This window comes from Cottoperca gobio, chromosome 5 (genome assembly GCF_900634415.1).
Source record: "Cottoperca gobio chromosome 5, fCotGob3.1, whole genome shotgun sequence".
Classification (NCBI taxonomy): Eukaryota; Metazoa; Chordata; class Actinopteri; order Perciformes; family Bovichtidae; genus Cottoperca; species Cottoperca gobio.
The window spans coordinates 18,668,405-18,696,224 of NC_041359.1; the positions used below are offsets into that span (position 1 = coordinate 18,668,405).

Below are 27,820 nucleotides of genomic sequence, written 5' to 3' on the forward strand. Positions count from 1 at the left end.
AAGGTGCAGGTAAATGCTTTTTGAGTCAGATGAGACTAAACACCTGCCGGAGATGTTGGGTCAGAAGTGTGTTGGAAGTAGGGGGTCCAAGAGGCCCTTTGCCCCCCGCTTTACACCCTTGTCCCGCATTGCGACGAGTAGATGAAGAAAGAACGTGTAAAATGCCACATGCAGGCTTTGATGCTCACAGTACTACCGTGTGAAAATGGCCTCGGCCAGGTTAAGGGGCAATCAACATGTTTACATATTACGTTGTTGGTATAAGAGTAGCTTAATGTTTCACACTCTGAGGCCCTGACTGTTTTAGGATAACCAAATGCAATTTCATTTACAACTGTTGTTTACACCTGCTGTGGCTCTAGTAACCGGATGTACATTGTCCTGCAAACGCAGTAATATTACTATAGTACTGTTCTGTATTTCAAAGATGAAAGTGACTTGAAATAAACATTATTCAGTTATCACATCACTGAACTACTTGTACAACGAATTGCATTTGTGATTTATTGTTATTGTTGTATCTCATTACATTTGAAAAAAAAGAAAGAAAGAAAATCACCAATCAACATTGCTTACAATAATACTTAATAATTTTATATATAATTTTGTTTTAAGTTAACAAATAGGAAGCCCTAACATGTACCTTTTTTCTCATTTCTTAAATAATCTACAGTTACAGTAATATTTCAATACATTTCTCCTAAATAACAATTCATACATTTGTAGACAATTATCTTTTTATTGCAGTTAACAAGAAAAGTTAGCAGGAGTGCCTAAAGTATTGCTACAGTTTCCATTTCCTAAAACTGCTCTCTAATGTTTCACAAGCCATCATGACAGTTTCACAGGGATAGATCGAGTCATGTAGAGTCGGAGCACACGAGGCAGAGCAGACAAACAAAACATTTTTATCCCACTACGAGCCTATAATACTACCCAAAATGCTGTGTTGTTTTTTGCATACAACTACTCATCTGTGTATGTGGTCCTTTTCCTTCTGTAACATATTTGTGGTGTCATTCTGTCCCACTGTTTTCCACACGCCTTGCATGGGATTGTGGTCAAAAAATTAAATGTGCACATAATGCAAAGACCTGCTACTAAAGTCATGTATCAACAATTGTCCTGCTGTGCTCACAGTGTTGAAACTATTTAATTAAGACACTGAAACCTTTCTGTGTTGCGCAGTGAGGTGCAGATGAATAATATAAAATAATAGACAGTCATTTTAAATGTATTCAAGCCATTTACATGGAAACTTTTCAACACAGAGTTTAACGTATGTGCTTTGTGGGACTTAATGCACATGGTTGTTGTCAGTGGCCATTCAGGGAGAATCTGGGGAATCATCAGGGGAACTATTTATCTGGAGACGGTTACATTTTTGCTTTAGCTAAAGAAACTAACAGCATAGGTTTACCCTCTCGTTTGTTTTCTTACTGAATTTTACACTGACACTGATAGCTGCATAGTGCACCTTTTCACAACAAGTCTACCTTTGTCAAACTGATTGGGTTGACGTTTACATCATTATAATTTTAGGACATCGTGTAATTTCTACCCTTTTTCTGTTCCTCTTTGACTTCCTGTTTCTGTCCCACAGAGGAAAATATAGAGCATTTAGACAAGCTGTGAAATGTAGACATACACTACAGAGAATGTTTACCAGTTACTGCAGAAACGGTACGGAAATTGTTGGTACCTTGTTTGTCTTAATGGGCCACAAAAACAGAACTTTACAGTGGTATATTCCATTATACTGTGACAGCTACATTATGATACCAGCTAACATCTGAGGCAACTACTATATCTAACCCAGCGGGCGTGTTTTTGTTAACGTTGATGCTTTGGATATGTGATGGAGCCTAGCAGAGATCAACAATAAAAACATAAGAGAGGTAGGGTTTTGAGTCAGATACAGTGGATCATATGTTAGATGAAGATAATTATTCAGTTGCAGATTTGAAGGATGGTCAAAGAGGTCCATGCTTGATAAAAACTTGTTTATAAGTTCCTCTTCAAACTATCCTGTCTACTTGATGATTGGCAGATAGTTGAGTGATGAAGGGAAACTGGGGAGATGGAAACATACAGACTCTTTGAAATGTCTGTGATTCGTCAGTTATCTCTGGTTCTCCCTGTTAGCGCAACAGCAGCGGTCTGCAACCAGAGTATGCACCATTAAGAGTCATATTTATGTCCACTGTTTAATGAAACAGCAGCTGGAGCCACAGCATCTGAGTTGGCTCTTGATGGCACAGGGTTGCAGGCCTCCACTTCACAGTGTGCTTCTTCCTGATTCGTCCTCATTCTCTCACCGTCAGTAAGGAGTGAAGAGGATTGGCCCATGCGCGGTGCGCATGGGGCCTGGGGCGGGCCTCAACAGGCTGAGGGGTGTGCCCTGTAAGAGGTGGTGATGGGGATGATGGTGGGAGGTCGGGCAAGGAGGACGTAGTGCCAGGTGATTAGAGGAGGCTGCGGCTGCCATCGCTGCGACAACAGCCAGGGGATTTGGTAAAAGTCCGGCCCCAAGAGTTTTTGGAAGTTCCTTTAAAAAAATACAAGGAAAATAGAAGAACATTTAGTGATGCATGCACACACACATCAATGATTATGTTTTTATGTTGCAGAATTGATAAATATGGAATAAGTAGACTGAGAGAAAGACAAACTGAGTTTCTACCATAAAGTCTGTGCGCTTCTTGTGCCGATTGAGAAGAGGATTGGGTTTCCCCGCAATTCCATCCCGATGCCTCCGGCTAGATATATGCTGAAACATAAAGTTAATTAGAACAGATTTTGGTTATTTAGAGTGCTTGAAAACGAGGCTCATTTGGACTTTGTGGAGGTTTTCTCACCTGTTTAAGCTGCAGTTCTGAGTGGACTCTGACGTTGCAGATCTCACAGTGGAAGGTGCGTTCCTGAGTGTTGGGGTCAGAAGACAGCTCCCCTCCCTGCTCTAGGCTGGGTTTAGGAACCAGACGTGGGTACGCTTTAATAGGACCCAGTCCACTCCGAGCCTCCTGAATGGTTTTGTGTTTGGTACCTGGAAACGATACAAAGAAAGGTATAATCTACAATGGGAATTAATTAATAAAGGTGCTTGAGATATAAGGGTATTGCTGTATGCATAGGAGGTGAGTTTTTTTTTATTATCACCACCAATCTACATCCTGTCAAATCATGCAGTTTTTAACCTGAAATTCTTACCACTAAGTGGCACTGATGCACCAGCTTTAGTTTTGTGCAGAATTAGTGCAGAATTGCTTTTAAAGAGCCATGCTTCAGGGTTTCTGAAGTTGCTTCTAAGACTGAATAATACATAATGCTGTTGTTTGTTGAGGTTCATTCCTCTCAAGATGCACATTCTCTGTAGTGTGATGCATTTGTGAATATAAGCCGTGTTGGAGTTACCTTTGTTATGTGCCTCCAGTTGTGAGAGGGAATTCACAGCTACTTTGCACAGGGTACAGTAGAGAAGCTTCTTTGCTTTCTCTTCCTCTGTATTTCCTGAAGAAGGGCTGGGTGCTGGGGACGAGGTGTCAGGAAGACCAGCCGCTGCTGGGTCTGCAGGGGGGGTAATGAGGACCGCGGAGGGGGAGGGAGAGGATGGCAAAGGTGTGCTGACAGAAGGCAAGAAGGGACACTCTGCATCTGAGCTCAGTGTGGGTGTAGGAAGGTGGCTAGGGGTCAAAGGTGACTTGTTAAAGTTGGGACAGGATTGGGTGTCTTCTGTAAAAAGTACAAAGTTTTCAGGTTAGTGAATAATGTGTGGAAAGTCAACCATATAATTAATTCTTCAACCCTGATAAAGTGCAAAAATAACGACTGTACTCGATCAGATGTGCAGATTTTCTTAGTAGAAACTAGGGCTAGGCGATAATTCAATATAATCATTTATCATCTTTCAATGGAATCATATCGTGATGAAATCGTATATCAAGATATAATGATACAGAAATACAGAAATACACCGTCTAAATTGATAATAACGAGCAATTTCTAACTCAAATTCCTCAAAATATCTAAATAAAATATCATTTTAGGATTGTGTTTATCATTTTTACATAATACTTCACATTACCACTTAGGTCATTGTGATTTACAAACAGTAAAAAAGTATAATTTAACTTGAAACTGTTACATTCTTAATTAAGTATTTGGAGTCAAGTATTTAATTCAGTATACAAAAATAGGCTTTGCCATGTGGTTATTTCATATAGACTATTTAGTTATTGAATTACCAGAAAACATGCTTTACCGTGATATATATTATTATTGAGATATAAAATGAGCTATATCGGGATAGAAGATTTTGGCCATATTGCCCCTAGTAGAAACCAGGGCACCAACAGTCATCTCTGGTTAGTTTCTATCCTATTACTTCCCACAACAGCTGTGCTGTGCATCTGTGCCATTTGGTGACATATTTCAGTGTGTGTGTGTGCGTGTGTGTGTGTGTGTGTGTGTGTGTGTGTGTGTGTGTGTGTGTGTGTGTGTGTGTGTGTGTGTGTGTGTAACATCATATGTCACAGGTGATGCTCACCCTGCTTATTAGGATCAGGCTCCGGGCTAGATGGCGAGCGGCCTGGTGGGGAGGGCGAAGCAGTAGAGGGAGGGTGCTGCTTGTCGCCATCTTGGAGACGACCTGTCTTGGAGGTTTCGATCCCCTTCACCCTCCGAGCATGCCGGTTTCCCTTGTAGTGGGCCTCTGCCTGGTTCTGGCAGAAGAACAAAACATATCATAGGTTTACATGAAATCATGCATTTGATTTGTCACGACTTGATTCATATTTCCACTCTTAACAGAAAATGTAATTTTACCATGTTTGTTATCTTTACTACAGATATCTTTACTATCTTTAGTTCTAAAAAGCTTTCACTTAACACAGTCAAATGTCACCTTTGATATGTATGTCCAATATGTTTCAAAACAAGAGGTGAACAAAGCAGTAAGCACCTACAGTGTCTCCCAAAATGAAGCCATCAAGTGACCATCAGTTGAAGACAAGTGTGAATGTGTGGATAACGTTGCAGAAACTGAACTTGGTTTCTAGTCAAGGATTCTCAGTGGACTTCCTTGAATTGACAAATACAGTCAGCAGTTTGTGTTCCCATGGCACCCTACGTTTTCTGTAAATGGCTGTTGAGCTGATGGTTTGTGGATCTGATGTGCTGATGAGGCTGTCGGGGAAGATTAACCTCCAGGATATTCTCGACTTTCTTCGCTACTGGTGTAATCACTGAACTGGCCTGCTGAGCTGATGATGATTATTGAGTGGTGGGATTATCTAAAAGGGGCTGGAGGACTGTGGGTGACCAGTGACAGTTGACAGTTAGCCACTGACAAAAAAAATGGAGCAAATCAAGAAGAGTTTGTGTCCATGGGTGATTGCACTTGAGATGATCAGTTTTAACTCGGTTAATGGGAAACATGAAGAGGATTGGACATTTCAGTAAATCCTCAGTACGAGTGTAGAGTTGGGTTTTAGTTTATCAGAGCTAAGGTTAAGGTAACAGTAGACAAGTTATGTGTTAAAGTTATAATCCTTAAGATTTTCATTCAATCAAATCCAATTTATTATACTATTTATGGTTGGCTTTTTTAATCAATAGCCATTCAATATATTTACAATCTGTAATTACATCATTGTTAGTGCCTGGATTCAAACAAAAAGCAAGTTTCACAGCAAAAAGTGCCGGAATGTAATTCAGTGTTTTAATTTCATCTCATTGATGGCAGTCCCACTGTTTACTGTTCACTCTCCTGCAGCCATATCAGAGCTATCAGTGTATTAAGGTGTCTCTAAGAAAAACTGAATATTGTCTTCTGCTGCTGCTTCACATTAAATGCATTCAACTGGTGAAACACAGGGTGGTTTTTATTGGGAAGCATTCACAGGAAACACAATGTATTTGTTAGAGCCTAGCGCTGACAGCAATCGTTCATCAAAAATGCATCCACAAAAATAGACTAGGCTTTCTACAATATCTGCACGTAGCAACATCTCTCTGGTAAGAGAGAGATCTAAATTGAGGCACATAAACTATGGTTTGAGATACGGTTAGGATTAGGCAACTAAAACACAGAGTTAAAGAGCAATCCAACGATAAATATGAAGACAACTATAAATAAAACAATGTGAGCATCCGCACTGATGAATGATAATGTTTTTCAAACAGTGGCGCCAAGCATGTGCTGCACGCTCCGGCCGAGCCCCAGAATGGATATTGATGAGCGGTTACTGCTGTACGTTGCCCAGAGAAAGAAATGAAGACAGCCGCTGCTATCCCGCAAAGTGTAGTGCTGAAAGACACAGAGCACCATGGAGGTGAGGAGAGAGAGATGCTGTTTATTTCGATATGTAAACTTTATGGCTGATGGAAAATATTTTCAAATATTCTTTTTCTAATCCACCCTCCTGTTTGGAACAAATACTCTTTCATATTTGAATGTCTTTTAATTGGCTGTCAGTGTTTCTATAGTTCATCAAATCGCTCTGAAAGTGATCCAAACGATATCGCTCGACACTGTCGTTGTCGTTACAGTTGTGGTCTGGACTTTGTTAAAACGATTCTTCAAATGATAGATTCATAGTTATTGTTCTTAGTGTTCGTTCTTAAGGTTTGAGAAAGGTTGTGGTTCTAGTCAATAAAAAGTAATGTCTGTCACTCTATACACCACCCCAACCCCCACGCCTTTACTTTCAGTCTTGCTTCACAAAGGACTCACTACCTCCTGCACGGGCACTTAACATTGGCATTAGACGTTAATCGTGTGGTGCAGAAACGTCCAAGTCCAGATGCACATATGCATGTCAGCACCAGAGAAAATCAAAGGAAAGAGTGAGGTGTTGGGGCACAAATAGAGTTCCTGTAAACTCCTCTCTAATACAGTAATTGACTGTATGTGCATATGCATGCACAAGCAGAGGACCTGCTGGGATTAGACAGGTTTCATTATGTCAATATCAGGACCTCCATTAGGCGCGTGACAGGTACATGTTTGGGACTCTGAGGGGTTGGATGCTTCACTGAGGCAAAGGGCCCACTGGGACGTGTCCACGATGCCTCTGTAAGCCTGATGTATTAACTGCCAATGATAGTTACCCATATAGCCCTCATCCTGATTGGTGATGACAGAAAGGCAGATATAGCTCTGCCTGTGTAACCCAACTCCTCTGGCTTCTGCTACCCAAAGCCCTGCAATTAGACAAGGAGATGAAGCCCTACAACTCCATGGACAAATGACAACAGAGTGCTTGAAAGGCAGACATACTTAATGCTCCTTCTTTTCTTTGCAGTTCACACTTTGCGCTGCCATCCTTCTTATTTTCCTCTCCCTTTCTGCAACTCTCGATTCTTTTTTTCTTCTGCTTGAGCTTTGATACTTTCACTCTCCCCGTGACCTTCAATGTCAGATCTTAAGAAATCAATGAAGGTGTGCCGTCAATTCAAGCATAGAAATCTTGACAGCCTCGGAGGTGGGGGATGGATGCAGCAGAAACAATAGGAAGTAAAAAAGATTAACGCATCCGATCTTTGGAGCAAAAGTGAATAATGGTAAAACATAAATGATGTTCGACATTGTAGGTGAATTGAACTGAGAGAAGCTACGAAAAAGCCTAAGGAAATGGGGATTAAGATGAATGAAGAAGCAGAGATGGGATTTAAGAGGGAGAAAATGAGAGCAAGTGAATGTCCCTGAAATCCCTTTTCTCTCTAAGCAAGATGTGCTTTGATGTTTTATCTATAAAGCGACAAAGGCACAGAAAGCAGAGAGAGTGGGTCTAGCAAATCTACTGTACGGGGTACAGGCAGCAGCGACAGGAAGAGGGGGTGGGACGAAGCTGGAGAGGTGGAGAGAAGGAGAGGGGACAGATGATAAAGTATACCCCACGGAGGGGGAAACAGAAACATGAAAACTGACGAGGAAAATAGTGAGCAAACTCACTTGCTGAACAGACGGGAGATATGAATGAAACAAGGTTTGGTGTGGGCCTGAGAAGAACAAGAAGAGAGAGAAAGAAAGAGAGAGAGGTGTCCAGTTTGGTACTGCAGTGGTGACGATGGCTAATGCAGCATGGTGTGACGTCAGCCTTGCAGCAGAGCGGAGCTCAACACTGGCAGGCTAATCTGTCCTCTGTAGCCTGAAATGAATTGCATTGTTATAATTGCAACATGTGTGGCTACAGCTGTAGTAGTAGTGAGAAGCACCTGCTACTGATGGGCCACTATCAATCAATCTGCCTCTTTCACTTTGTGTAAGTACTCGAGAACTCCCATTTAACCCCCGCCTCCCTCAGTAATATACACAAAAGAGAAATGTTGGTTTTATTAATGTCCTTGAGTGGTGTATGACCTAAAGAAGACTTGATGAAAAATAAAGAGTGTTTGTTTGCCTTTGAACTGCAGCGCAGCCAAGACAGCATGAGTAAGCCAAGCACTGTACTGTAAGCAGAGTATTCCTTCATTATTAAAGAATGTCCACCGTGCTTTAAGCTCCCAGTCTCTCAGGTTACTGTGTAATGTGCTGTAGAGCTGCAGCAGAGCAGATGCACACCGCGGCTCACAAGTAAAACAGCAGGCAGGACAAACAGGTGGCTCAGTATTAGACATCTCACTGCTTCTCACAGAGAAAAAAAGGGTTTTTCCTCCTTCGCTCTCAAAAGATCTCCCATCTACTCAATCACTATTTTAATAAAATCTCCGTCCACATGAAAACGTACACACACACACACACACACACACACACACACACACACACACACACACACACATCGTTGATGTTGGCGGTGGGGTCGCGGGTCAGGGGAGTGTAGCAGTGACCTCTGTAGCACATTCTGACACCTCCTCATATAGAGGAAGAGTAACTGGACATTTAGATGTACTTGTGTAAAAAGTCCTGTTAGCAAGGTTAGAAACAGCACTATTTTGTTACGCTTCACAAAGGAGATAATGGCCCAAGATAAAGCTACTTGTGTACCTGTGGACTAGGCCTCATACACACGTGTGCTTTTTCATATATGCACATATATATTTACATACAGTACATATAGAATGTAATTATGAACATGCGGTTATGATATGCATCCCATCATGTTCGTGTAGACCATGTGAGAACATGCAGGTCTGAGCAGGGGAGATATAATTAAGCAGCCCCTCACAGAGAGAGCAGGGCAGTGTTACACGAGTTTCGGATGACTCCCTCCCTGCCTGTGTCCTTTACACACCACTGCATTTAGAGTACAAGTATTTAGCACTTCATCACTGGAATGCATTTATATTTTTAGCTAGGCTTGTATATGTCAGGCTTTTGTTTGATTTCTACTCATGTTTAGGTTAGAGGTTACAGAGTAGGTCATAAATACCAGGATTTCGCCTCATGTTGGCATAGTGGCGTCTGTCAAGAGTGAAATGCAGAAAATGTGCTCAACCAGCTTTAAGCTAGCTTTGAGGACAAGCTTGTGATAACTGTGGTTCTCCTTCAGATGTCTCACGCCCCTTATCAAAGTGGACTTAAAAAACACTTGTTATAGTCAATGTGTTTTCCCAAGCCTAACACACAGTTCAGCCCAACAAAATCTCTACACTAAAAACTATTTGATTCCTGGACACAACAATCCCTTTAAGCCATTGGTACTAGAGTGCAGAAGGACATCACAAATGATACTGGACAGTCACAGAATAAATTAAGCTGGCAGGGATTTTCTCTGTCTTCCTCCCCTACTCCCCTTGCTGGACAGGCTAAAATTGGAGCTGGGAAACTGTGAACCAAGTTTTCACCTGCTCCAGCTGTACAGTCAATCACCAACGAACTCTGACTCCAACCAGCTAAGTGTTTGGATTATGATTTAATGTGTCAAGAGTGCAGGTGCAGAGACAGTTTGACTTTTCGCTAAGCTCTGCCCCCCTCAATTACTGTTGCTACGCCTGTCAAGCTTACTGTTCTCATATGCAGTTTTCAATATATAACGGCGTCAGATGCTCGGTCATTTTCTTCCCATTTCCAGCCAGCAACTGTTGATTTTGGCAGCTGAAATGACAACTGGCTCTGGCCAAGCCCTCAGGAATGCAACAGGGCAGTAAAGCGATTTTGACATTATAGCCGCTGGGTTATTGCAACTTCTGCGTAAATCACAAAAGTCACGAAAGTTGTATGATTAAATAATGAGGAGGAGCCAACAGGAAGTCAGCTGTTGCTCTCTATCTGCTCGGCTGGAGAAGGACTTAGTCACTGGCGTGTTTGTTTGCTACTGTAAGCTAGTTAGCCCCACATGCTAACATTTAAGCTAACATTTGAGTAGTTACTTTTTGCGTTTATTTATGTGTTTTTGGAAAGGCTCAAAAGGGTACACCACCCTCCAAACTTTTCAAATGCCAAGTATCACTCTAATACCGCCCCATGCACACTGCTTTGACCTTTTTTCAGAAATCCAAATGTTGACAGGCCTGCTGTGCCATCTACTATAAAAGCAAATCCTTTATTTGAAGTATTTTAGGTTTCATACCTCTGAGTTGAAGCGTATTTGACAAACGTTGCAGGAGATGATTGGCCGCTTTGTCTTCACCATAGGGGGCCCGAAGGTGTGTGTCATCACAGCTTTCTGGACGGGGTCCATCTGAGAACAGACAACCCAGAGGTCACATATTCAGAAACACAGGAGGAGCTCAGGGAGCAGTGTTTCTGTGTGCAGTGCAGTAATTGTAGATGAGAGATAAATGTTAAAGGAAAGGTATTGGTGAATGACAGGAGGAGCCGCTGAAGGGGGGAGCAAGCTGGGAGTTAAAAAAGAGTGGAAAAGAGTGTATTGAAGGGGGAGCAGTGATTGATGTGGACAGGACGGTGTGTTTTTTCACTAGAAGCCTGTCCTGAGTTCTTGGGTGCTGTTCAAATGCTTCATGCTGGAGTCAGAAGGGCCTAACTACAGACTCCCTATCTCCAGAAATGTGTACTTTGTTAGTGTGCTGCAAAACCTCTGCTTTTCAAAACTTATTGCCATAATATTACACAAAACAATGGAGATATTTCCTGTGAAGTATCTTGATAAAAGATGATAATGTATTTTAGATTAGTAGGTATTAGGGCATTGTTGCGAGAAAACCAATCAAATTTGGCTGCAGGGTAATTGAATTTCTTATTATAAATAATCAGTACACATACAAATATATTAAAATTATTATATAAAATGCTTTTGGTCATTTAAAAAAACAACAATTGAGATTTTTTATCATTTATTGATTGATTTGAGATTTTATACATATATATATATATAAATATATACATACATTTTAAAAACAATGGGTTCAAAGACTTCAGTCATGCACATAGAACTGGCCTATAACGTTTTCTTTAAAAAAACACCAACTAAACTTGTAATTCTCAGATCAAGCACAGATATTTGCCACATCACACCCAAACCTCATTTGTAGACGACTCGATGGGAGTCGTGTGAGCTCTCTGACCCATTGGCAGGGTTCAACAACCACAGCGCTGGGTGTTTCCCTCATTAAGCAGCCAAAAGTACACTGCGGTTTTACTCAGCCTCTCATCTCCTGCTCAGACTGTGAACGTCTGCTGCCAAATCAGAGACTGATTACACACTCTAGCTCCAGGCACCAGGGGAAATGGTATAATTGGTCTGAAAACTTAAACCCTGTTTGAATGCATTGTTAAGAATATTTATAGACTCTGGCCTCCTGCCTCTCACTCGTGTCTGCAGATCACTTCTCTAGTTTTGTGTTTTTCATGTTGAGACCTGTTACACCTCCAAATGTGTTTGTTTACATTTGTGGCAACATTTTGGGTGAATGCATGACAGCTTGTGTGTATCTACCACAATTATTGTATTTAGGTGTGCAGTGGCGGGCCGTCAGGGTCAGCAAGGCCTTCTCTGCTGGCCTAAACATCATCAGAATATAGATTTAATTTTTATATATTCTTTCCACAAATATGTATTAAATTATTCCCCATAGTCTGTTCTCTTCATTTCATAGCTTTCCTCTTGGTTGCGCTGCTTCCAGCCTCAGATCGAGATTTGGAGGGCTGGCCTTTATGTTAGAGCTTTTATCCAATCATATTTCAGCCATCATGTGTTGCCAGGGTCCAAGAAATCTGCCCTGAGGCCTTCAGAATCAACAGTGCGGGCGCCTGTAGCTTAAAGTGAACGGAGACAAAACTGTGGCGTTAACCAATCAGATTTCGAGTTGGCGACACCGGGGCCAGGTAGCAGGCGTACGATAACGTCAGCACGTCCACGTCTTTTGATTGGATACGCACTATTGAGAGGCAGAGCTATGCAGAGCTAGCAACTGACCTTGAACGAGCTAATTTGTGTAGATTTCTACAAGCTGTTTTTTTCAACCCACAATGGCTGAAGGAGGAGAAGAGATCGATTTGGTCGCAGATATCATAACAACGCCATTTTCAAGACAAATGTTTCAAGAAAAGATAGACATCGTGAGAAGAGAACAGCTAACCCCGACGCTAGCGAGCTTATCACAGCTGGGAAAAGGGTTTGTCCGCCACTTTCAAATCACTAACTACGAGCGGTACCCCCGGCTCACAGCCTCCGAGAGGCACTGCACATTGTACTGCTGGGAATACCTGCTATTTACAACTAAATGTTTCCTAAATATTAATATAGTTTCCATCCACCTGTTTTTATGGGCAAGTTTGAAAAAATCTGGAAACATCGCAAAAAAGTTTTTTACGTTTGGCTGAAGTGGAAAAGTTAGTAAGTTGATGAAAGCAAACTGCAGTAAAGTGCAATGGACATGGATTTAGGGAATACATGATGACGTACTAGAAGCATGTGACTTTGTTTTTAAGGTTCAGCTGGCACTCTTAATAATGTCATCTTGTTGCGCAAATCTTCTTCTGCAACGTTTTCCGTCGAGACAAATGACGCAAACTACTGTTTACCTCGGTGAACCAACTCTCTAGTTGACGCTTTCTTTTGACGATTTTTATGAAATTCGTTAAAATGTGCGATACATTTGGATGGAAACCTTCCTTATGTGTCCCAATATTTGTGTGCCTAACATGGTTGAACAAAAAGCATCTCTTATTGATGTATGTTGTTCACCATGTTGATCTTTCTCTGTGGTTCCACAGCGTCAGTCTTAACCGCCGTCAGTTACTCATGACGCTCTGCACAGCTGTGTGCCACATGTGGAGATGTGGCATGTATACATCACACCACTTGGTAAAAAACTTCCGTGTAGGATACACCTGTGTGTCCTCGCTCTTAGCTCCTCCAGAAGACTCCTTTCTCCAATCTCCTCGTGCATTTAAGGGAGTGGAAGATCCTCCATGAATGATCTCACGGGAGGAGAGAGGCCCCGAGGAAGCATACGTTAGCGTAATAAAAAGCATGCAGTCTCCCATCACTGTGTGTCTTTTGCTGCCATTCTTTTACCACCTGTTCTCGTCATGATCTCTCTCTACCTCTGTTCCTACTGTTATAACCTCATTAACCTATCCGTCTGCTTTCTGTCTCCTCTTTCACTCTCTTCTCCCTCAAACAGTGGAGCTTTTGTTGCACCAGAAACTTACACTGTGTGTCATATGGATATCTGAGTTTATTTACAGCTCCATTCTTAAATGTCCTATCTACACTGTAAACTCTCCATAGTCCAAGATCATTTCACATTTTTAAAGTTAAAATCACCAAGATTTCAGTTGTACTACAGGTCCCATTGTTCTGTTTTAAATGGCATGTTATTGACCACTGGCAGTAGCAAACACTCAGAGAATCTACTCAGAGGAAAAGCAACGAATCTGTTAACAGTGCACCTAAATTGTGAGTTGATTCAGCGCTTCAAAGTGTTGAATAAATAAGACTAGAGATGACAGTTAGCCTCTAAATCAGCCAATCAGAGCTTTGCAGGGAGAATTAGGATTGGGGACAACATTTGTGCCAGAGCCAGGAAAAAATGGAGATAACAATCCAGATCCGTGCCGTTATAAAAGCCGTTTTCAGTCAAGAAATATCTGCTCTGAAAGCGATGTATTTCTTCACTCAAAATGAAAATTGTAAATTCCTCCCAGCAAGCTTTCCTGCAGCATCTGTGTCAGCTGAAAATGATGTGGGACAGATACTGTATGTCGCTTGCTACAGATTGGTTTGGGGAAACTAACATCCCCTCCCACACAGAAAACTGCCTAAATGTATTATTATTACAGTAAGCCTATATGAATGCAAACTGAATCATGAAGTAATACCAAATTGCAGTTTAGTCTGATTATTAGGTTAGAAGACCATTTCATCTGACACGGTAACAAAGAACATGATCAAATCGTGTCTTCAGGATCACATCGAATACGTGCACACATTGTTTCCTATGAATCGCTTGTGTATGGGTATACTACAAATATATTGAATGGATATTGCTGGAAGAATTATCATTAACCATATTAAAATAGGTTTTGATCAAATGAAAATATTAATAATTCTAACTTTAAAGTAATATTTCTTTCCCAAACATATTAACTGGCAGATACTAATAACATGTACCTTAAACTTTAACCCTACAGAAGATGTATTTTCGTCTGGAGCATTTGAAACCTCTGCCTCACAGTGCAGCTTCTGTCTCAATGCAAGAAGGTGAGACCTCCTGAGAATCTTAAGTGTTTGGAAAGTACCTGTAATCCCAGTGAGCTAGGCCTGATATAAACTCTGTAGATAACTCACAGAACTCCGCACTCCACACAAAGTTTTTTATCCCAACTGGAGCTTAACTGCGTTTGAAACAAATGCAGTAATCGAGTGTTTTTGGCAGTTTGTCCTTCTCCGTGTCTGCTTTAAATAAAACTATCCTTTATCCTTTCCATCACTGGATGACAGCAGTGTTTTAGACTTGTTTTAATTGTTACTGTGCGGACAGAGAGTGATTTGGATTGAGGTGCTCTGGCATTAGTGGCCACACTCAATGTCCTCACTGAAGTAGGATGAATGATTAACCTGTGGAAGGTTATTTTGCCTGAGCACATGAAGATAAGCCTGATGATAATTTGTGTATGTGTGGTGCATGTGCAACCCTGTTTGTCGCCACGCTGACCTTCGCATGGAACCCAATCTAGAAATGAGAAGGAGCCACAGAAAATGCTGACTGTAGAGAATCCAGCCCTGTGCCTCTTATACAATTGATTAGCTGTAACTCATTTTATTGCAGTAAAACACTCGCCCGGGCATTTTCTCAATTATGTTGAAACTCACTCTGCGGAGTAAAAAGTAAACAGCTGTCACCTTATCATTTTGTATTATACAGTATAAATCCTCAGCACTTGTCTTCACTCCGGAGGCAAAGCTCCAAAACCACAACAGAATACCAGCTCTGTCTTCTGTTAAGTGAAACAAGACGATAACAAATCCCAGATGCCCCGTGTGCACACGTGTGTTCACTCTTGTGTGTAGGTATGGCTGTGAGCACTCACTGTATTAAAGTTGCGGAAGAGGCCGATGCTGGCAGGGTGAGGCGACTCCATGGGGAACTGGAGGAAGTGCTTCATGTCCAGCGGGGTTGGGAATAGAGATGGGCTCCTGAGGAAGGCAGGGACCGGCCCCGGTCGGTTTACACTTCCTGTGGTAGATGCACAAACAGGGAAATTAGAGATACAAATAAACAGAAAAGGCATAAAGCACTATAACTTATATATCTGATCAAGTGTTCCTCTGACAGACGAGAATCACAAACTGATCAGTGCACAAGGTTTGTTAGTGACAAGATGACAACACATTTAGTTCCATATTTTCTTAAAGGAATAGTTCAACACTTTGGGAAATACACATACGCTTTCTTGCCGAGAGTTAAATACAGCTCTCATAACTGGAAATGGGGAAACAGATGGCTCGGGCCTGGCTTCATCCAAAGGTAACTAAATCTGCCTACCAGCACCTCTAAAGGTCACTTATTAACAAGTAATACCTTGTTTGTTTATTCCGTACAAAACCGAAGTGTAAAATGATACGTTGTGGTTTCACGCCGTGTTTTGTGCAGGATTTCTTGGCTTGGAGCAATAACTTCCCGCAGTACCTTTAGACAGAGTCCATGCTAGCTATTTCCCCAGTTTCAAGTTTTTGTGTTAAGCTAAGCTAACCAGCTGTTGGCTCCATAACTTCTGTACGGACACGAGAGTGGTATTGGTCATCTAACTCTAGAATACTCAAATGAGCATTCCCATAAATGTTCTTTAAAGCTAAGCATTGTATCAGAACAAGTGCCTGCTAATCTAATACTCTCTTCTCTCTCTCTTTCTTAACGTGAACTCTCATCTTCTGCGTTATTTTCCCATATTGAGCCTCACTAACCACCCACACCTCTCCTCTCTCGGCTTCTCATGCTCACTTTTCTCTCAGTAGTAGCTCAGCAGCGGTGAATGCCTGCACTTGAAGAGTCTTCTGTGATGGGCAGGAGGGCTAAGCTCCTTAAGCCTCGCAGCTGGGGTGCTGCAGATATCCGCCTTTTCTCCATTCCTCCCACTGTCTTTCACTCGCCAAGCACAGTTTTCTATCCCCATTTCATGGTCTGCATGCCTCGGTATCCCTCATCTGTGCTACTCCTCACACCAGCACTAGTTCTTCTAGCTGTTGTGTTCCTTCTCCTCATCCTCTTTCTGTTTTGCTCTCTCCTCTCAACTTCTGCTTCCCGTTGTTCTTCTTCTATTTAGTGTAAAAACAGCAGGCTGCTTCAGGCCCACTCTATACAGAGAGAATTTGTATAATCTTTTCTCCTGAGATTATATGCAATAATCATCCTTTATTGTCACTGCTTTGTGATGAGTACTTGACAATTTTGTTACATTTCAAAAGAAAAACTGGTCACTTGTCGAAACGAGGGGAAGAAAAGACTATTTTGGTAACAGCAAAGGAGGCTCCTTTCACTGACAGCAGGGGAGACGTAAAGAATGTGCTGTCAGGATCAGAAATAGATGGTGGGGGAAAGTCTCTCCTTCTGGCATTCCTCATCAGACTGCTTCAGTCCTTGGGAGGCTGTGGCAGCCGAAGCTCAGCTGTAGCTATTGTCATTTGGCTGCTTTTGCATATGCTAGATGAGAAGTAGGGAGTTCAGAAGGTAGGAAGGGAAATAAGATATAAAAGTGGAGGTCACGGTTTAAATGTCCTTCAGACATGCAATAGATCCCACAGCTCACATGGCGGCCATTATCACCTCTCTAAACCAAGCACAGCAAGGTTTGTGCTGAGTAAAAAAACAGCGGTAATAACACACCTCCTGCATGTTCACACCAGCGTACGAACACGCAGGAATGAGCGAACGTTCAACACCAGATATCACAAAAGAATGTAACCTAAAAATAAGCCGAGGACCAGTCTTTGATTAACATAGAAATGTTGTCGTATTTGTTATTCCTGTGTTCAGAAATTTTAAATATTAAAGGATAAGCATGGTGATATTCTATATTTGAAGACAACAAATCCCATGAAAAGACCGAAACGAACGACGTGTTAGTCCATCTTTTAACACTTTCCCCAGCCTGTCTGTGACGCACAGCCCCAAGCCCTTTTGTTCCTCCTGAAGATGTAAATCAAAAAAAAGAAAACAGGTCACAGATAAAGATTCTAATTTAAAAAAGGTTGTAGAATTTTCTCTGTAGTTTGTAGAAAGCAACAGTCAAACAGGAGTACATTTTGTGTTTGTCAGGGACTATTTCCCCCTGCAGATTAATACATATTTGGTGAAATAGTGAAATATTTACAGGACAGTGTATGTGTGATTGACTCAAAATAAACAATACAGTGCCCACGTTCATGGTAGTAAAATAACATGTTATCCAGTGCAATGTTGTGGCTCATTCATGTGTTTTGATAGTTTTTTGACCACAATGCAGCTAAAACACTCCAGAGAGAGTAAGATATCTTTAGCTACACAGATACTGAAGAATGGCTTTAGTCTTCTGGTGGCATTTGTGAAGAAAAATACAAAATATCACCAGACCTATCCTTTAACAATCCTAAAATTCAACTGTGCCTGTGACATTCTTCCATGCACTTAGTTATTGTGTTAAAAACTATGAAAAGAAAAAACTATATGAAATTACTTAGAGGCAATTAAACATGTGGTTAACAAAGCATATAGTGGGGCAATAATGTTTCAGCTTGATGGATTGGCTCAGAGGTATCATCAATGATGTGCCTTGTGGTTAGTGAAGTGTATTCCTGACACGCTTCTGGTAAATCCGCAGCTCATTTTACGCTACATTACTATTTAAAGGTCAAAGCATGTCTGCTGTTACTTATAAATCTGCATTTGCTGTGCAGATGCTCACAATAGAGTGACGTATTTAACGTTGGCACAAATTATTTTCAGGGTCATATTATGCACCATCCCACAGCAGCTCGATGCATTGTGAGTGTAGCAGCAGCATCCCTTGACCTACCCTCCTCCTGAGTGATTTACAGTGACATCAAATAAGTGAAAGCCACGACTCTTCAACAGCGACCACGCAGGGAGGGTGTGCATTGATTGGACACATTCTGAGGAGTGTTAAAGTGTTAAAGTGCTGCCAAACTCTATAAATCCAGGCTTCACCATCTATTGCTCCTTCTCTCCACTAAAATGAAAAGACAGGGCTGTCTCACCCAGCCCCTCATCTTACTGACATTTTTTTTCTTCTAATGCAAATGTTTGGGCAAGAAAAAGATCAATGCCTATGTAATAGCTTATTGAATTTTTGTGTAGATTGTGAGAGAGAGAGAGAGAGAGAGAGAGAGAGAGAGAGAGAGAGAGAGAGAGAGAGAGACACAGAGAGGGAAACAAAAAAGAAAAACACAACCAGAGACACGATCTTATTGTCACAGTAGATTTTTACAAAACCTCGACGTGTGCACACACAGGCATGCACACACCAATATGCTGTGACTAAGGCCTCTCAAATTGGCAATTCATTTAGCCAATTTAGCTTTAATGATCACAGAGGTAATGTCAATGTCAGTGATGTTGCTGGAGCCTCTCTGTATTCCCTGCCTGCCTCAATCTGTGTGCTCCATGATGGGACAGGAGACTGGGTGACATGCTGTCTAACAGAATGAAGTCTGACGAGAGGCAGAAGCACCGCAGGGTCCAACCCAAAAAAGAGAAAAAGGAAAAAGAAAAAAGAAATGCAGCCACCTTTAGTTCCAGCTCCACACTCAGGAGGACCGGCTTGGCACACAATGCCAGTCGTCTCACATCTGCATCTCAATGGTCTGCTGTGCTCCAAAGACTCAGAAATGTGCTTCTGTGGCAGCGACAACTCTGTCTGTTGACCTGAAAACCACTGGATGCACTGTGTTCTAGTTTGTCTTTGCCTCAGGTTTTGTGCACAAGGCAATTTGAAAAAAGAGTCGATCCAACATTTGGTGGCAGATGACACCATAAGTATGTTGATGATCATCATCTGTTCAAATGATTCATGACTCCTATTGTTGTTTTGTGTTGCCACATTTTGGCATCAGGCGACATTATAACCTGTTCTCTCCAAATATATACATTTCAAATTATTTGTTACATCAATTTTCTCCCACACGGTGTAAATGTAATGCAATTGTGTTAGCGGGTCTAACCTTTAAAGAAACAGAGTGCTAACTTTGTCGTGATGCAGGGGGAAGATGGCTCTGTCTTAGTGTCGCATAGTGCTGCTGTGAAGGACTGAGCATGAAATCCAATTTACTGCAGCTCAGCTTACCCTGAAGTCAAAGGCAGCTATTCCAACCTAAGCCGGGGACCGGCGACAATACACACACACACACACACACACACACACACACACACACACACACACACAAACCTTTGTGGTCTAAATGAATGATGCTCTAAAAGGAGTAACTTATAGGCTCAACGCTGATTAATGTTGTGTTTGCCTGTGTGAGATCTGGACAGTGAGGAGGAGACATGATGAAGACGTGAGCTAAGTGATGGTGGTGAAGGAGAACACAGTTGATTTCAGTCTGCACTTTGTTTTAATGATAGATGCTCTGCGCCCCAGCGGCCAGGCTTAAATGCCACCTCCCAGAGAACTCTCAGAAGACCTCTTTCACTGGAAATGTGTGTGTCTGTTTTTGTGCATTGCTCTTGAGATCAGCCAGTCCTTCTGCGGCCCCACTCTCTGGTTCCATGCAGTATATCAATGAAGTTTTCCCCTACAGATTTTGCACTGCTCTCATTAAAATTAAAAACCATTATGTAATGATGGAAGTACATTGCTGTATTTGGACTTTTCCCTGCTAACAATCTCATGAAAAAGTATGTCTGTCTTTCCTTAGTGTTGGATTATGAAACATCACAAAGACGTGAAAACTCCCTGATTGGTAAGGTAGTGGAGATGACAAGCAAAAAGGAGCTTCGAAGGAAAGGATGGCAGTGGGGCTGACTGGATCGAGTTGATTGAGCGCGGAAAAGAGGTCTGGACGAGGGGGTGAGATGAGGTGGAAAGAGAAAGGAAAGCATCGAGGAGGGGGAGGGAGCCGCATGTTTTGAGGTGAGTCCAAGGTGACCAGAGGAGGTAAAGAGCCGTGTGAACCTGCAGGTTAATGTACAGAAAGAATGCCATCTGTTAACTGAAGAGAGCCGGTATACTCCACACAGCTGAACTACATACTGCGGTGTCCATGAGTTAGAAATCTCATAGGGACATTGTCAAATTGGAGAAAGCAATCCAATTGGTACAGCTGCTTGTAAGGGTTAACCTTTGGCTGTCACATGCAAAATGTCATACGCGCATGAGCAATTTGGGGTTATTTTGTTGCCCTTCCCGTAGGTTGTTTACAGGTCATGTCTTCTTTTAAGCATAAACACAAATCCTGAGACATGGAACTGGGAAGTCAACTAATGTATGGTTCTTTTTTTATGTACCGATCCAATTTTTATGCAATTACATTAACAGCAGAAATCTTATCTCCCTTTCCCTCACACATATACAACATCACCCTTCACCAAATATCAAAATAATATTAATAATAATAATAATGATGATCATAATTAGAAAGAAATATAATAAAGCAAACTTACATCCAACAGCCATTTGTAAAGAAAAAAGACTAGTATTAATGAACGTCTGTAATGTAACGCATTGATAATTAAGAGATGTGAAAAATAAAGAGATAAATCACAGCACATACACAGGCTACTTGTTAGAACTAGCAAATATGGAGGACACGCCAACATCAGGCACACATACATACATCATGGTTCTTCATAGGACTTCATACAGTACATGTATGAAGTCCTATGTCCTATCCATACAGTATGGAGAAATGTATCATGAGCTAAACATTTGTCTGTTACTGATCTAATCTCAGAAGGCTTTAAGTTGAAGCATTTTGATAATGTTCTCCCAAGAAGAATGACAGTGTTTATTATTGTAACCAACATGGGGCATAGACAAACAACGTATTATAACATAATTGTTTGTGTTAGTGAAGGTTTTTGGAGAACGGCTAGCGCTGGCTGGAGTCTGTTTACTACATATCTACAGCACAGTTGGTGAATAAAATGTTATAACCAATTGTTACAGTAGACTAATATATGAAGTGCATCACCCTAGGTTCACACATACTGTAATTTACATTAGAGCTACAGACAGGATGGTAGACAGAAAATGTTTGTATATTTATGAAACATAGTTATATTGATATAATCCGTCTGTGCCTTTGAACTCTGCGAATGTTAACAAGCTGGATCCTGGAGAGCTCTGTTTCATAAAGAGGCTCGTGAATATCTATCTGTAGCTCCTCTCAGGCTCCGGCTCTTCAGGGAGGCGTCGGAACAACCTGAACCTGGCTGCCAACTCTGCGGTCATGATGAGGCACAGTTTGAGGCAAACTGAGCACTACCGCATGAAACCATGCAGAGCAAAGTAAGGACCATTAAGAGATCCACCATGTCACCTGCAGCCCTGCCCCACATCATTATTCTGTGTGTCAAACCATTTACACACCTGCTGGGAGCTAGCAGAACACACGGCTGCAGATATAGACCTACAGAAACCTGAGCATGTAAAGTACACAAGCAAACACACAAAGGCACATGGGCAAACGGGTGAACACGCATACACAACAATGGCATCGGACGTACAGAAGCCAGGTGCATGTCCTTCTGATTTTAAACAATAGAGAGCACACAAAAGGCAATAAATACTTGATCTTCAATAGGCAGACAAATTAAAATAGAACAAAAAGAGGATGTATTCAGCCGATCTACATATAGCATATTGTTTTTTCCACAGAAGCAGAAATTACAGGCTACATTTTGGGAGGGGATTGGAGTTTTAAGGATCAAAGTTGTGGTTTTATGCGATAGCTGGGTCTTGGCTTGCGCATGGTAAGAGTCAGGCTGGTGGTTCAGCTGTGGTCTGCATACCTTCAGGACAATAAACAACAAAGAGACTTTATGCTCAGACTATGTGCCCTCTTGCCATTTTTGGCAGCCTTGAAACCAGTAAATTACAGACCTAAGTGATTTGTGCAGGAGTTTTCAAGGACTTTTACTTTTATAATTATGGTCAAGAAGTCCTCCAAACTAAATGACAAATATGTCTTTGTCATTGCCTTCCAAAACAACATATATGAACATTTTCTGATTGGATAGTTTGCCTTCCAAAACCATTACATACAGTACTGTAGGACTGTTACAACATTGATTTATAGTAATGTTTGCTGATCTGTCACCGCTATGTTTAAGGTTTCATTAGGTTCTGGCACAGTTAATGCTGGGCTCAGAATACATAATATATTTAGTTGTGCTAGTGACTTTACTCAAAGGTCCACCTCTGTGGTCCAGACTGAAATATCTCAACAATTATTGAATTGCCATGAAAACATGGTACTGATATCCAGTTCGCCCAGAGTGACAAAATATCATTTTGTACAGACATTTATGGTTCCATGACTTTTAGCTTAAGCGCCACCATGGGACTGAAAAATGTCTCAACAACTATTGGATGAATCACTGAAACATGTTGTACAGACATCCCCACAGGATGAATTGTAATAACTTTGACGATGCCGTGACTAGCCGAGTAACAGTAGACTACGCCTTGTAGCCTGCATGTACTCTGATCAATCAAAGCTCGCTGTCTTTCAGGTAATTGAAAAGGTGTGATGGAAAGAATAGACACTAGAAACTACACTAAATAATGCTCCCTTGAACATATATTTAATTAATTACCACCAGTGACGTTTTGAGGGTCGAGCTCTGCTTCTTCTTGTCTGACGCTCCAAACGTCACTAGTGGTATTTAATTAAATCTTTTTATATTTTCTTCTGCCCAGCACCTAGTATTTATCATCTGGATGTGCATGCTTTTGTAAATACTTAATTGAAAAGGATTGGCCATGGATTTCTCAAATCCACCTGACAGCACCAAGACCATCCATCTTTCGCTTCAACATGTTCGCAGAGGAGCACTTGTAGAAATTGCCAAGCAAAGAAAACATCATGAGATTCCCCAATTGCATATGAAAAACTACACAAGAAAGAAAATGCAACTTCCGACCCACGTCTGTTGGATTAGACCATTATTGGGCTGACATCATGTAGTCCGATCCCAGCGTAAGGTCAGGAAAAGGTCATGGTAATGGTTTATGCTGACTGTCTGTAGTTAATGGAAAACGTGTCCTGTGTCCAACATGCTTTGTTTGTCCATCCATTCACCCCAAGATCCTCCATAAGGGTTTCGAATAAAAGCCACGCATCATTTTTCTTTAAGTGTAACAGATGAGTCACATGGTTGTTTAAGCCTTTGAATAAACAACACATGCTTTATTTTGTGAGGACAGACTGTATATGGTATACATACTGTAACTATAGACCGTCAGAGTTATTTGACCTTCACTTCTTTGCTTACAAGTGCTGGTTTTGCTCTGTGCATTAGTTTCTGGCTTCAAAGTCGTATGAAATATGTGTCAGTTCGTCAAACATACGAGTGATGCACAGCGCATTTCACCATTTTAAATGTCAATACTTTTCATCCCTCGCTGCAAAGCCTCAACTCAAAGGTCATGTTGTTTATCAGGAACAACATGCACCTGGAGGACATTAATGAGTGAGGAGATTTTGTGTATATGGATTGCTTCATATTGGTTGAGTGAAGAGTGATGCAAGCTACAAACGTTGTTTCATAGGGCTGAGTGAGGTCCTTGCGTCACACGAGACGAAGCCTTGGCCTATTTTTGAATAAATAAAGACCTCAAACCTCTGGGTCTGAAATATTCATCATAAAAATCACTAAGTTACTAAACTGCGTTTCCCACAGCTCTGCACCGGGGAGATAAGCCTGCTTTAGCACATTTCTTTCATACTCCACTGCTGATTGTGTCGACGTGTTTGAATTTTGCCTTTCATTAAAGAAATACAATATTTAGGTGACTGAGAGGTTTTTTCTGCTGATAGCCAGACAGAGAAGAGACTATTTCCATATTTGTTCTTCCATCTTTTCCGGTCAACACACTCGCTGTCATCGCATTTCATGGACAGTATTTCGGTCTCTGGTCTTACATCTTTATCTCAGTAAAAGGAAACTAATACGGTATATAAAACCCCATCGCCCCGATGTTGTTGTGATCTTGTGTCAGTGTGTTTAGTATCTACTGGATATAGAGTTAAAGCTTCAGCTCCGGGGAGGGATTACCACAAGCTCAAACTCACAGGAAGATCACAGGAAGACTCAAGCAGCGGTAAGAGCGAGCAAACAAAAATAAAGTAGTCAAATATTTAGTTAACACACACGTACATGGAACAAGGTCATTGTAGTTAATCAAATTTAAGACTAGAAGCAAGCATTAATATTGATAAACTGACAAGATAAAATGTTGAAACTGAAAATGTGAAAGTCTAAAGTCCACAGTTTATGACTGCGTCACATTGATAAAACATTTATTAATCTAAAGAATCTGCATTTTAGTCTTAATAAATATCCAGTGCAGGATGTGCATGGTATTAGGTTAATTCTATATTCTATAAATAGCAACAAAATGTAAGTAAATACACTAAATAAATATTACAAAACATAATTAAAACATAATTTGCACATAAATATATGAAAATTATAATATTTGAGTTGCATAAATAATTTTAGTACTTTTTAACTATCATCGTTCAGTGCTTTTGAACCTATTAAAGCTGTTTTAGGGAAAGTCCACTGTATAAGCATATGGCCTTTTTGTATTTATTCTAATGCAATTTTGTCTATTTGCTAAAAGGACACAAGATTTTGAGCCATGTGCATATGCGTTTATGAATAATTGTGATGACAGCAGGATTCATGAAATGAATGAGAATTAAGTTTTACAAGGAGCCTTGCTCACGCCATCCAACATATTTTCTAAAAAGGGGAACCCTTCCATCGAGCCATCGTACCATTGTTATGACTACATAACAAAGTAAACACATCATCTAAGTACGCATCTAAGTTAGCATCAGCAGCACATGCAGCCAAAAGTTTGTGCCACAGATAAGTGATCAGCTTGGCAGAAGAGGAATGTAACTGAAATAACAAATCAATCAGATCAATGTGAGCAAAGAGAGAATAGCTTTCTGATATCGTCTTACCCAAGATCATCCTGAATAGGTCCACTGTCAACTTCCTTTTCCCACGTTATCTTCTCGCTCGACTCCTCTCTCCCTCGATCAGCTACTGACTCAAACCTTAAGTGTCCGCCTCTCAAAACTCAATGTGAGACAAAAAAAGACGTCCCAACATCACAACCATCACTTTGCATCCTACAGGTGTGTCTCTTCCGTTCCCCTCGTCCACATGAGAAGCTTCTTCTTCTTCAGATCTCGACACGCGTCTCTTGCTCAGCCAGCTGTTTCCAGAGAAGGAGCACAGCAGCAGCCCCGACTGCAACACAACACGCTCTCAATCTACTGCAAGGAAGCCTGTAATTTATTCACTGTTATATATTCACACCAGAGAATATAGCTGAGATGGAGCCCTGCCTCACTGGAGGAACCTCTGCACCACAGTGTGCATCTCTCTCTTCCTCTCTCTCTCTCATATTTTGGGGTTGGGTATAACCTAAAGGCACCTTGCATTCCTGAGCAGCGATTGGCCGGAGGCTCAGCCAATGAGAAGAGGAGGTGCTGAGCATTTTCTCGGTGTGCTTGAATGAGGAGGCAGAGTGATAATGCTGCTGTCGATTCTGCTCCCCCTCTCCCTCTGTCACCCTTTTTCTGCTGTTTACTATTGACTTTTTTTTCTCTCTCCTTGTCTCACTCTATACTCTGCCTCGTGCCTCACGCTGACAGCATCTGAAACATGTCTGCCCTCACAACATCCTCCCCCTATTTGAGGCTACATATGTGCTCTGGTTTCCCTTTCTACCTGTTTGTTGGAGTGTTACATTTTGAAAATGCTGACCGAGTTCACACTGTAGTTGCCTTTTCCAGACAACTGTTTGAACAGAGAAAAAAGAAAAGCAGACAAAGAGGTGCGACGGAGACTGACAGCTCGAGAGACTCGATGAAGCGCTTGAGGGAGGGGAGGAGAGATTGAGGTTAACGCAGACTGACTGGGGATGAAAGTGGTGACGAAATGTGGAAGATTTGATGGAGCAGGACGATGAAGGACCATGCAGACAGCTGTTTGACAGGCAGAGAGTGCTGAATGGGCTCAAAAACTAAGCTTGAGAGATAAGGTTTCCTCATTAGTTGAGTCGGGATGAATAATGCAGGTAGGTGTATTGTTGTGGCCAATGGGCCAGGTGCTAATGTGGCTGTCAGAGGGTAAAGGGGCAGACACAGCATGACTTTAATGGATGTCACCATGGGAAAATGAAACCGGACCACTGGACTCGGGTGACACACCATCCTGTGTGTGTGTGTGTGTGTGTGTGTGTGTGTGTGTGTGTGTGTGTGTGTGTGTGTGTGTGTGTGTGTGTGTGTGTGTGTGTGTGTGTGTGTGTGTGTGTGAGTGTGTGTGTGTGTGTCTTGTGGCTTTAAGTTGGCTTTAAGTTGTTCACTTATTTAAACACTTTGCTGGCTTTAACAGTGTTAGGGTTGAAATATGTTATTGCCAGGTTGATAGAATACAGAACACTTAATTAAACAATGAGCTGAAATGAAGCTTTTACCATTCAAATGTATGCAAATCACCATGCCTTTATGCACGTGGGAGTAGGAGCAGTGTCAAAGTTAGAGTAAAAAGCTTTTATTGCAGGAGCTTGTAATTAGGTTCAACCATAGGCAGGTTTTTTCTCAGCATTGTTCAATAGGCAGCCAACATGCAGTGGTGTCAGTGTAGAGGTGGCCTATATGTTTACATACGTTTTGTTACAACTATAGGATGAATTGCCATGAAAGTTTTTTACAGATATATATGTTATCCAGACGATGTATCCGACTGACTTTGATGATCCCCGGACTTTAGTCTCGCGCCACCATGAGTGAAATGTTTCAACAACTATCGGACAGATTGCTATTAAATTTGCTACAGACATTCATGGTTCCCCCAGGATGAATTGAAATAACTTTTAGTGATCCTCTGACTTTTTATTCAGCGCAATCATCAAGTGTCCAATACTTTAATTATACCTGCAAAACTGATTCATCACACATTCTCATTTTGTGCTTGCATGTCTGTAATTGAGAGGTTATCCACCAGAATGAAAGTCTGTCTGGTAAAATAGGCTAAAATGATGATACTGTTTGAATTTATTGGGTTCTTCTTTGCAGTTAGTTGAATTGGATTATATTTAAATGTCAGCACCATGTGCTGTTCCGACTAAGATTTAAATATCCTGGCGCAGATTCAGGCACAGTAGCATTGCTTTGCATGCCCCTCTTTATGTGTTATTAGATTTTTTAGTTGGATTTACACAAGT

The 27,820-nt window shown here is 41.3% G+C and overlaps 1 protein-coding gene across 1 annotated transcript; it reads right to left on the reverse strand.

The window, feature by feature from the left end:
- Nucleotides 1-490: 490 nt before the first annotated feature.
- LOC115008332 (zinc finger protein 385A-like) lies at nt 491-25,849 on the reverse strand. The gene is made up of 8 exons (XM_029431879.1): nt 25,548-25,849; nt 15,440-15,585; nt 10,512-10,622; nt 4,547-4,721; nt 3,415-3,732; nt 2,859-3,046; nt 2,684-2,770; nt 491-2,548 (listed from the first exon to the last, which is right to left on the reverse strand). Exons 1-8 carry the CDS (start codon nt 25,555-25,557, stop codon nt 2,321-2,323), a joined length of 1,263 nt encoding a protein of 420 aa, XP_029287739.1. The 5' UTR covers nt 25,558-25,849; the 3' UTR covers nt 491-2,320.
- Between the last annotated feature and the right edge of the window lie 1,971 nt (nt 25,850-27,820).